Source organism: Gnatocerus cornutus, chromosome 2 (genome assembly GCF_029298725.1).
Source record: "Gnatocerus cornutus isolate USDA-ARS CGAHR chromosome 2, icGnaCorn1.1, whole genome shotgun sequence".
In the NCBI taxonomy this organism is placed as follows: domain Eukaryota; kingdom Metazoa; phylum Arthropoda; class Insecta; order Coleoptera; family Tenebrionidae; genus Gnatocerus; species Gnatocerus cornutus.
Genome location: NC_142234.1, coordinates 19406555 through 19419166, shown reverse-complemented (window position 1 = coordinate 19419166; position 12612 = coordinate 19406555). Strand labels below are relative to the sequence as shown.

Genomic DNA, 12612 nt, shown 5'->3' with positions numbered 1-12612 from the left:
TAATTATAAAAAATCCCCGTTTAAATGAAACGAAAAACTGCGTCGTTTAAACCAGCATTAACAAGCTCCTGGAACAATTCTCTCATTAACAACTTCCGAACTTCCCTTGTTTTTTCCTCGAGTTTCTCTTTTTATTTCATTTCTGTCTTTCAGGCGACGGTTCAGTTCGAGGTTCTTTATACCCTTCCCGATGAATCCACGGCATCTTTCACCGGCAGCAACGCCTATGACATCGACGACGAACAACAAATGCTTATAGACATTGAACAAAACATTGCCAATATCGAACGCAACCTCAATCAAACCAAACTCAAACATGCCAATTCTGTTGCAACTCCTGATAAATCTCCTCTACCGCCGGATCGGAAAAGGAGCTCCACTTTGAAAAGTGTCAGAAGTTTGATCAGATTTGGCAAGCAGCGCCCGCCGAAAGATAGTGACAACGAAGAGGAAGTGTCGCTTATTCAGGATTCCTGTAGGAATTCGCGACAGGCGTCGGAGTCGGAATCGGCGCCAATTTCCCGAGCTGGTAGCCAGAGTTCCGTTAGCTCAAAGGAAGATAATCAAGAATTGGCGATGATGGACAGGAAGAAGATGAAGTAGGAGTGATGCGTGTTGCTGATTTGACGTGCATTGTTTGTGTTACAGGTTGAAAAGTGATATGAAGACGGCGGTTCAATCGGTTTTAAAAGCGCAAGATTTTCAAGTTTGTTTGACTATTATTGAAGCGAGGCAACTGGCGGGGCTCAATATGGATCCGGTTGTGTGTATACAAGTAGGGGACCAGAAAAAATACACCAGTGTTAAAGAAAGCACCAATTGTCCTTATTACAACGAGGTGAGTTTCCTGAAAAAATATTCATTTCATACAAAGCAAACAGACTTTTTACTGGGGGAAGCAGATTAAACCTTTCGTTCCTGCAGAAATGAACGAAAATTCAACAGTGTAATAACACTAATAACTCCAATCCAAAAATTTTTCGAGGAATATGCCCCAGATTTCATGCTTCTTTTGTTCTCTTGAAACTGAAGAATAAATTATCATTTTACGTATTTATATATTTTCTAAATTAGCTTCATATTTTGCAGATCAAATGCGTGTTATTAAACAATTTTCATTTGAAGGATGAACTCAGAATTCAATTATTTTATAAAATTCTATAAATTTTACAATTATAACGATAAAATAGTGAAATTTAGTAGAATTTTTTTATTGAATTCTTTCTATAAATACGTAAAATTTTAGAATTTTAGATCAAAAATTGAGAATTGTGCAGTTTTGCCTTAGAAAACTTTGTAAATTTAATTTTTGTTTTTTAGGGGGTCAAATAACAGAATCTAAAAAATTTTATTTCAAATTTACAAAAAAGATAATATAATAAAACAGCAAAGATTTGCAACATCTACCGAAAATCTACAGAGTGTGAGGAACTTGCCGGGGAAATGTAAAAGCGTTTAGATTGTTGACGAATTTTATTAATAAAAATATACATTTTCCTTTTTTTTCTGGATTATAGATTGAATAATTATTGAATGAATTTCCAATTGATTTTCATTTAACAACACATTGATAAACATGTTCTAATATATTTGAAATGAAACGACAAAAGAAAATAATAGTAAATTTCAGTTAACATTAACACAGTTTATCATTCTTTTCTATTTTTGTGACAATTTTGGAACTCCTGTATAATTCACTTGATTTTTGACAGCAGCATTATCATAAAATTGATAAATAAATGAATTATCAGAAACTTTTTTAACAAGAAAAATGCAGTTGATGTCAATGCTTAGTTCACTTGTTAAAATGGTGGATGTGCCGGGTCAATATTTATGTTCACGTCCACATTTCAATTCATTTTTCTCAATAAACAGTTTAAGCAACTCATGCAAATGAAATTTTCTTATCAAAATATTATCCGTGTATATTAATTCTGTTGACACAAAATGAAACTTGTATTTACTCTGAAAAATTCTGTTTTCTTTTCCTAGAGTTGTATTAGGAAATCATGCATGTTGTAATGCAAAATGTGCATTAAATTACTCCTTGAACTATATGGAAGACATTTAATTAAATATCTAACTATATGGACAAATTAATTAAATAAAGGTACAATTTTAATTCGGTATAACGGGCATAAAAAGTTTAATTTTACTCATTTTACCGTTGTCGTTTCTAATAAAACTGATATTGAAACAATTGGAATTTATACTCCGTCACAAAATGACCGTCTCGGACAAATTTTTATTAAATCGCCAGCACCTTGCAAAGGCGAAAAAATACAAAAGGAATGAAGCACAATTGTCGTCCAGCTTTTAAATTTCGCTTCAAATCCATTTGACAATTTTACAATGAACAAATTAAATTCATGATGGATGAATACATATTTGTACGAAAAACCCAGTAAGTGTCCAATTTAGTTCACATTTAGTGACGGCAGATTTGCAATGCATATTATAAAATAATGAAACTAAAACACTAAATCCAATTAACCTAATGAATTCCATCATGTTTAGTAATTAGTTTCTATTAAATTGTAACGCTACAATAATGACTGCAGAAGCAAAATGAAATTTCTACGAAAATCTATCTAAATACATTAATTCCAATTTTCGAGTAAATAATAAACATTCGTGGAACGCGAGCAAAATAGAAACAATCGCATCAACTATTTTTTAACTGGAACAACCATTTATTTTTATCTTTTGACAACACAACGTGGGGTTTATTTAGTCCTGCCATCAAATAAATTGAGATTACATCGATACGGTTTTAATTAATTTATTGACCAAACTACATTGTAACTGTAATAGTACCTAATTGTTGTCACTCTTTTGTTGCAGTATTTCGTTTTTGACTTCCACATGCCTCCCATAATGTTGTTCGATAAAATCATAACGTTATCGGTAAGTCTATTATGTTATTGTTTTCGACTTGCGTTTTCACTTAAACAATTGGATTGTGTTCGCTCTGTCGATATAGATAAAAATGTTGGCAGAGCCAAATCCCAAACGCGCACTGGTTCTGTTTGAAAAGTGTTTTGTCACAAATTGAAAACTAAAAAGGGATTCAGAGATTTGGTTGTCGCCAATCACATTTTGAAAACAGTTCCGGACAATACATAAATTATTGTTTTGATCAATCGCATGCAAGGTAAATTCCCAAGTCCCAATTCGCCGTCATTCTAATAAAAATCCCATTGTCGTTTTACAATACTTAGATCATTTCCGGGATATTGAGATTCAATTAGTATCGATTTATTAGTGAATATTTAAATTAGCTTTTCCTTTAAAAATCCAACCGACAACGTCTGATTAGTTTCAATTTTTCCGAATAAATCTGGCCGAGTCTTCCTGAAACATACGCGGAGATTTAAATTACTTGTGGGATAGGTAAATCCCATGGCTTTAAGAAAATGTGCAGTTGCTTCGAAATCCCTGGTATCTGTACCAACACACTACAAATTCAATTTCTCGAATTTTATTTACACTTTCTTTGTGTAAACATTTACTGACGCAAAGCCTAATGAACTGGGCGATTTACATCAAAGTGGCAATGCTAATAACTTAAGTGGAAAATTAAGTTACTCTAGAAATCTTCGCGACTTAGGTAATTGATTTCCACGAGAACAAGCTTTGTGTGTTCGTGTCTCTGCTTTTTATTACAGCCAATCGAAAATTGTATGAAATTACCTGTGACTGAATTTTATTGATATGGATAAACTGGAACTTTATGATATTCAATTTCCGATAAACGTACATATTTAAGAATAAACGAAGCATTATCCTGTCCCCACTGAGCACTTTAGCTTCTGGTCTTTGTCACGTTATTGGGTGTTTCGCTAGACAAAAGCATCAAATTTAATTTTCCTTTTTCGCACTTTAAAACAAATTTTGTCGTAATTTAATATTATACTTTGCCAACAGACGAGCTTACGTATGTACGAATGGTGGTGCTTACCGAATCAATGTTGTGATAATGGGAACAACAAAAGAGCAATTTTCTTTGTAATAAAATTATTATTATTATTATGAAGTCGGTTCAAAGAAAAATGTTGCGGGTGGGGACAATTGATTTTAGAAAAATCCACAACTGAAATTGGAGAATTACTTTGAGTGCCCGTGGGAATTGAAAAGCTAATTTGTTAAGGGAAGTGATTAGTTAGTGTCAGTTTTAATACTTTTAATATTTATCCGATTATATCGAAAGATAAAAAAGATTAGGTGCGTTTGTAAAAGATTGTTTATAAAATAATCAATATGTCTGGAAAGTTTGTGGAGAAACTTAAAAACAAAAATTCAACGAACTGAGAACAAATATCAAGAAATTGCTTCAGTGTAGTTATCGCAAGATCTTTGTGAAGTTAGTGACGCCAATTTTTTATTAAAAAATGTTTCCAAGTTCTTTGTTTGCTCAACTGATCTCAATTTAAAATTCAATAAACTTAACTTTGCTTTTATCCACCTAGAAAATTCAGACATATGCCGGATATAAAATGAATTTTGCTTAGATCTAGAACCCTAAATAATCAGAGTGGCAAGTTTTAAACTGAAGAATGTGGATTAATAATAAATTTGAGATTTACGAGCGACTACAATCCGTTGAAGTTTCATGAAGTTTGTTTAGATCGTAGTAAAATGTGATTTACGCTCGGCAATTTTTTCAGTTCTTTCTCTAGATGAGGAAATCTCTTTTACATTTGTTTAGCCATGAATCCTCATTAACGTAAACTAAAAAATAATCATTGATTTTGTCTATGAAATTGCAAGAAACTAAAAATTAATATGATTTTTCGTCAATTGGTCAATTCTAGTAGTCAACAATTTTTGGACGAAATTGGTATTGGAGCAGTGGACAGTCATTTTTAAAGTAGATTTGCCTTCTAATTCTGAGTCAGAAACTTACATATTTTGCTTCATCAGGTCCAGTATTCAGAGATACAGTGAAATCTCTGTTGAGCGGACACCGCTGGGACTGTGACAATCTGTCCGCTTAAGGGGAGTGTCCGCTTAAGAGAAAAAATTGAACTTACAATTTATATGAATTTTATTTATATTAAACTTAATAATACGCTTTTTCGAATATAGTAAAATTAAATTAAAAAGTAACTAAAACACTTTTACAAAAATTAGATTAAACAACGATTATTCAACATTAAAATATTTCAGCAACGTGGTTTGACGGGTATTGTTTGTAAAAATGACGTTTTTAAAATGTAGTTGCAACTGAGATGATATTTCCATTGCAGTTGAGTCTCCCTTATATTTAGCAAATTCTTACCATAGCGATTTAGCATTTCACCTGCACCACCATATTGCTCATATCATTTGACTCGTCAGAAAGATTAGTGAGGTCTGCTTGGTGTTTTGTAACAATCCGCTTAAGGGAGGTGTCCGTAAGGGGAGATTTCACTGTATTTGAAAAATTCAGTACTCCGCGTTTACTTTGTTTTTTTTTTAGATTTTTAGATTCATGTAACTTTATAACACATTAATAAAGAGGTAATTAAATAAACTTTACAACGAACTACAGAAGTTGCTGGGAGGATTAATTTTTACTAAGATATTTAAGAATAACTAATAAAAATTTCAAAAAATAAACGGTTTTTAAAAAATTTGTTATATTTTTTGTATAGAACTCCAAAATTGGTACTTTGATTTTTTTTATTGTGATACGCCATTATGAAGGGTAAGATTTCTGCTTTTTAAGACACTGTTAAACACAATCTTACCTCTTGTCACTTGCAATAACTAAGTTTATGGAGTTGTTTTTAGAATAAAATTTACGTTTTGTTAACTTACGAAGATTTCGAAAAAAAATTTATTGGGAAGTAAAACCCAAAAAAAAAAATTTTAAGAATGTCTCTGAATCCAGATCTGATGGAGCAAAACGAACTTCTGATTTAAAATTAAGAGGCCATTTCACCTTGGAATTGACTTTACATTTTTCCAGTACATATTTTTTACTAGGCTTTGGAAATAAAATGCAATAAAATTATTTGTTACTATTAATAGAATTTATTTAACACGTGCAAAGGAAGGTGCCCCTAAAGGAAAATTTCTTGGCAATTTTTCCAGAATAAATGTATAAATGCTAATTTACGTGCAGCAAATGTCGTATTTTCTCCGTTTAAACACAGAAACCCAAATAAGCTAAATAAATTGTTAGCATTTTGTATTTATTTGCCTTGCATGCATTACGTCTAAAGTTAGAACAATAACATAACAATGGTGGTAATTTATGTCGCGATTTGCATAAAAAAGGATCCTATTTATTAATTCCGGAGTATTTTTATCGTGTTTATGGAGTAAGAATGTCTGGAATCTTACAATCTCTGTTTACTAGAAAGTCTGGTATGGTAGGTGTGCTTGTATCTTTCCACTGTTAACTGTAACTTGTACATAGCTCATATATGTTTTAGGTATTACATTCTAGGAAATTGCTGCGACCAGGAACGGTCGTCGGCACCTTCAAGATAGACGTCAAAACCGTCTATGATGCACCGGGTACAAACAGCTTCTCTAATCCTCGACCAACTTCTCTATTTTCCAGCTTTTCCCTAAAAATTTCACAAAATCCGCAGATCTAATTTAATTCAAACAACGGAAAAGCTGCAAAGTAGAATAAATCTTACGACGTACTGATACTTGTTTATTATTAAAGTACAACCACACTGCACTGATTTCTGCATCGTGCTGGCTCTCGTAATCTTTTTGATATTCCTGCTACTTTTCTGTTTTCTTTCGCTGGCAGGTGTTGCAGTCTCGGAACTTTCTCAGGGGTAACAAATTATTGGGAAGCTTTAAATTAGACGTAGCGACAGTGTGGTCTCAACCAGGTACGAGGTCCCCCTAGGTCCTTTATTCCTGCTGAATGAGACTGTTAGTAATATGTTACCTTTGTAAAAATTACTAGATGGCCACATAGAATAGCTTTGCCTTATTATTTCGCTCGTTATGTGGTCCATGTCGGTAACAAAGAATTCATTTCGTTTTGGCTTCTTTCGAAAACAAAATTAAATATGTAAAAGGATTAAGCTAAGCGGAGTTTAGTTTGACCGAGCGCAGGATTATTTATTTATGTCGGGGCAAGTTAGAGAGAATGGAATGAAACTTTCAGTTTCACAGTGTGTATTAGAAGGGCCGCTGGATATTTAGGTGATTAAAAATCGACCACAAATTTTGGGTTTAAACGACTCATTTTAAATTCGAAAATCTACAATTAATAGAACGCTCAAAAATTTTAACGGTGAATTTAACTTTTTTGTTGTTGTTTACTCAATTGAACGTTAGCTTGTCAAAGGAAATTTGTTTTAAATTTTAATAGTTGTTTCAATCTTTTTATACACATAGTGCAAATGTTTATTATCCACATTTTTAATTCTCTAATATTAACGATCTTCCACTATAAATTTCCAACTTTTTACGTCGTGTAAAATTCCGCCACAGACTCCGCTACTATCCCACAATGTCAAAGAGGTTTCCAACTCTGTCACTCAATTGAAAATAATTTCAGGTTTAATTAACATCATGCAGAACTTCAGACCCATATAATGAAACAATCTTGTCGCTTTACAACTAACTTTATTAAACTTAACACAGTTAGCATTGATAGTGACCGTCCAAATAAGAGCTCACTTTAATCAAATCCAGAGCTCTAAACCACACGCATTTCAAAGTTGGCGTTGTCATCTTTTATCTGCATAACACTCTGCATTTGTACGCTGTTGTTGCTTTGTGGGATATTTTGTAGTGCCCGGAGCTGTTAAAATACGTTTTTGGAACTTGAGGTACTTTTAATAACACCGGTCGACACGATTTTTGGGTCTGGCTTTTGAATGTAAATTTTGGTTTCTTCTACGTTACCAACAAAGAGTATTTTTTTTTTGCTTAAAGTTTGCTTTTGTAAAAAACAGAGCAATTTTTCGAATTTTTAAGAAACATGATTGAATTTTCATAAATTTATTATAAAGTACAATCAGATTTTTTTGCTGAACATCGGAGTTTTTTTAATTTTAATTTTTTTAATAATTTAAGAGTAATGGCATACAAATCTAAAATAATAAAAAATCAAGTCCAAAAATAATATTTAGTGATGTTCTTTTGCTTGTATGAGATTTTAATAGATGAATTGGGATTTATTTTGATAATTTTTCCGTATAATAATAACAGATATTGAATATTCAAGTTATAAAAATATTATTATGCTTTTAAGTATTTTTGAAGTAAACACAGGCAAAATGAGGTACCCAAAGTTTATATTTATTCCGGATTAGGAAGTTAAAATAGGCTTCATAAGCTTCACAATGCTTTAAATTTGTTGCCAAAGAAATATTTTTGCTTTATACTTTAATAATTTCATCGCAAATAAAACAGAATGTATCAATATCTTATTTACACTATCTTGACGCCATTTTCGTATTCAGTTATACCCAAAAACGGTTTTGACAACAATGATAGACAAGTAAACACTCACTACTCTGTAATATGCAATTTGCTACCGTTTTGATCAATGCACTACCACTTTCTGCAAAATCAATGAAAAGTTTTAAAACATATTTATCGATGTAAAACTTACAAAAGCAAACTTTAGAACCTAAGATTGGATATTTTAGTGTTTTTTGATGTCCAGCATCAGAATCTATGCATTAGAACAGAAACCCAGCAAAAAAAAAATTGTCGATTATTGTAATTATAGTGAAACTGTCCGACTTAGTGGATCACATAACAAACTGTGCTTATAATGTTGGATACACGAAATGTCGTTACTGGTGGATGAAATTGCATATTTATTTTCTTTGGTAATTTACACAACCGCAAATATCTCCAGGTGTGTCGCTTCCATTACCGACATACGCCAACAGCATTATAACCACACCAGAAGCTGCCCCTGAGCTCAAACCTCACGCTTTTTAAAAATGAAATTAGAGCGCTCTCCGACGCAATTTCGACGCACACCTCGTCATTATGCACCCTCTATTAGAAATTTCCAGCATGTGAAAGCTTTTAATGGATAGACGTGGAGTGAGATCGTTTTTTTTTCGTAACGTGTGACTAATATTTGGTTACAAATGTAGATCACCAGTTTTATCACAAATGGGCTCTTCTCACTGATCCGGATGATATAGCTGGAGGTCCGAAAGGGTATTTGAAGTGTGATATAAGCGTCATTGGGAAGGGAGATACGGTCAAAGTTCCACCGAAGAGTGAAAAGGATGAAGATGATATCGAAGCGTGAGTATACTTGCAGTTGATGGTGCATAGCTATTTTAATTAAGGAAGTTGGCAAGAAGATAGAGAGATAAGGAACAAAACCACCATTTCGGGTAATTATGCAATGAAGGTAAAAGCTGTGGCTTTAGGGTAGGAAGGAATTGAGAAAGGGTGAAGTTAATGATGATTTTTTTTACTTGTCTTTACATTTTCTAAATTCTATGTTGGTGCTCAGAGGGATGAAATTTTAAGATAATATTCACAATAAATTTGTTATTATCTTTCGCTAGGAATAAAAAATAAACCAATGAAACATAAAGTCAATATAACTAAAATTTATGCAGTGAAATTTTATTAGAGAATATTTTATTCCATGGGCAGTAAAGATTTGTCTCATAAAAACGAGTTTTATAACTTTTTATTTTAATGTAGAAGCTTCACGGTTGAGGGAGCAAAAATTTTTTATCCTACTAGTTTTAAAAAGTTTATCAATTCAAAATAATCAGTTTTATTCCAATTGTGGTTTGAAATTGCTAATACTGCAAATTAAATTTGAAATTGTCTAATTTTTATTAAATTAAGTTGAAAACATTTTTTTGTTACTAAAAATGGTGCATGCGCCAGAACAAGATAAAAATTGAAATCGTTTGAATCGTTTTTTTATTGGAAAAAATTGACTTCTTGAATTCGGGATGTGAAAACATTTAAACTGAGAGAAAAATGATGGCAAAAACCGGAGAGGCGGACAAAAAACAAAAATTTAATTTTTCCATCCTCTGAATCAGATTTTTTTTTAAGTTGAAATGAATAAGCAAACGAAGTGAGAGACAAATGATGCTGCAAACCCTATCATTCTAGTCGTAGTTTTGGATATATCGAGCAAAATAAAATCGAAACTTCAATCGTTTCCAATTTAATTATTTGTTGCCGTACGGGAAACATTATGACACTTCTTAAAAAAACGCGAACACAACTCTGAAATAGAAAACATCTTATCGCGAGGTCCATCGTCGTTCAAATCCCAACACCAGAAGGAAAAAAATCCTACCTTGTAAGATCCAACGTCGCCATCGTCTTCGTACACGGACCTACTGCAATAGAAAATTTTTATTAGAAATTTGTACCCAAATTTTCAAACTGACGTTAACTTACCCTTTAATCCTGATCCCTAAGCCTTATCGTCACGCGCCTACCACTGCATCCCCCTCTAGAAAACAGCCACCACTCACACGTCTTTAATTTTTATTTTAAAGACACTAATAAATCATTTCGCGCACTAAAAATTACTTCGGCACTCTTTTGCTGCTCGATTTTTAATTTCAACACTCGCGGGACCGAATTTACGAAGAAATGTACAAGGAAATAATAGAAAACACAATGCCGAACGACGATGACCAATGCCCACGTACTGGATCGTCAGACTCTTACCTCTGCATTCCTCTCTAGGATGAAGAGCACCCTCACTTTGTTTTAAAAACGATTATAATTTTATTTCGAATACAAAACTGTTCGCGCACTAAGAATGTCAGCACTTGAAATCAATGGTAAAATTAGAACAGGAGGAATAATGAGATTAAAAGAAATGTTAAAAATCGAAAAGTATTATGTAGTTCGCACGCACGAAACGACCGTCTCCTCCAAAAACCGAAATGCAACTGATTTGAATAAGAATTTAATAAATAAGTTACCTAACTACGTAACGCCTTTTTCTTAATGGGACAAAAAAATAATCTGTTGCGTTAGTGCTATTGCCGTTTCAAAAATTAATCCGAATACAATCTTCTACAGATTTCGAGACAAAAAATTAATCTCACAAATAAAACAACGGGGTTATGCAAACTTTTGTTTTTTTTCTTTACATTTAAACATTTTATTAAAAAAATTTCTAATAATCTAAGTCGGTACAAAGGGGCTCCCTTTTTCTCCGACTTGCGCTTCTCTGTTGGAATTTTTCTCAATGAAACAATTTCGATAATAAAGCAATGTAAGGGATTAAAGCCTCTAAAATTCGAAAATTTAGACAATGAGCGTTTTCTCCACAAATTAAAGCACTAATGAAAACTGAATTATGTAATAGCACAAAAAGGCACATTGAAACTAAAATTCAGGCTAAAAATACGAATATCAACAAAACTGCAACATTTCAAGCTGCTATTTGTATTTAAGACTCAAACAATAAATTGCAGAATCTAACCACCGACTGAAACCCGTTATAACTTGTCAGCAACTGAAACAAGATTTTACATTTTGATTTTCTTTATAGCCGTTAGCTAGGTACAACTTTGACCTATTTTCCCATTCCACTCACAATTTGTTGTTCATTTTTCGCGACATTTGAAGACAATAATTTACTGTTGTCTGAGCACCTATGTTGATACACTCAGACTTATGTGAATTAATAATGGGCCTGGCTGTTCTGTTTCCATCTGTATGGTAATGAAATAGCGTCTCCGTCAATTTAGGCTTAATGTAGCAGGTACAACTGGAGACTATTACGTGGAAATAAACCAGATTACGAGTGCGTATAATGCGAAACAGATACCGAATTAAAACCAAAATTGCACTCTAATCGGATTGAGTAAAGCCTAGGTATGTTTAAATATCTGTAGAACCTTTGCAAGTAAAATGAACCGAAATGGTGGATGCGCCAGGTGAAATTTTACTTTTGACTTAAATGCATTCAATGATGAATTCTTTAGCAACCTGCTTCTTCCGGACGGAGTGCCCATCGACCGCCAACGCGCTCATTTCATCGTGAAAATCTACCGTGCAGACGGGCTCCCAAAAATGAATTCTTCGCTAATGGCAAACGTAAAAAAAGCCTTCACTGGAGAATTGAGCGATCTCGTTGACCCGTACGTTCAAGTGTCCTTTGCCGGTCTGACGGTAGGTAAACATTAATGAGCGATATCAGCTTTGTACTTTTTTTTTTGTTCTCAGGGTAAAACAAGCGTAAAGAAGCACAGTTACGCACCAGTTTGGAACGAACAGCTCGTTTTCACGGAAATGTTTCCGCCGTTATGTCAGAGGATCAAGATTCAGTTGAGGGATAACGACCCCGTCAAACCTACAGTGATTGGAACGCACTTCATTGATCTGAAGACCATCTCCAACGACGGAGAGAAGGGTGAGATTCAGGTATAATAAATAAGGTAAATGCACCTAATTGCCGGCAGAGGTGGAGGCAATCCGATCGGGACGCGCCGAGAATACGATTGTATCTAATTTTGACACTGAGTCTCGAATCTGACGGGAAAGCTTACAATAATTTCAATTTTCAAAGTTCTCTTCAACTATTTTAATTGAATTTAGACACGACCGGGAAAAACTAAAGGGAAGTCAACGTGGAATCTGATCTCATTTTTAAATTACCTTCATTATAAACTTGAGCACTTACGC

At 33.3% G+C, this 12612-nt stretch overlaps 1 protein-coding gene across 2 annotated transcripts in view; it reads left to right on the top strand.

Moving 5' to 3' along the window:
• LOC148179825 (otoferlin-like) overlaps window positions 1-12612 on the top strand; it is a 38401-nt gene that overhangs the window by 17094 nt on the left and 8695 nt on the right. Inside the window, exons 4-10 of one of the 2 annotated variants that reach the window (XM_088050927.1) lie at window positions 154-599; window positions 649-838; window positions 2845-2907; window positions 6755-6839; window positions 9078-9234; window positions 11913-12099; window positions 12154-12340. In XM_088050927.1, coding sequence (XP_087907053.1) covers window positions 154-599; window positions 649-838; window positions 2845-2907; window positions 6755-6839; window positions 9078-9234; window positions 11913-12099; window positions 12154-12340 — 1315 coding nt within the window. Of the gene's footprint in view, window positions 1-153; window positions 600-648; window positions 839-2844; window positions 2908-6422; window positions 6508-6754; window positions 6840-9077; window positions 9235-11912; window positions 12100-12153; window positions 12341-12612 lie in introns of both variants that reach the window. The other variant, XM_088050928.1, reaches the window with a different exon arrangement.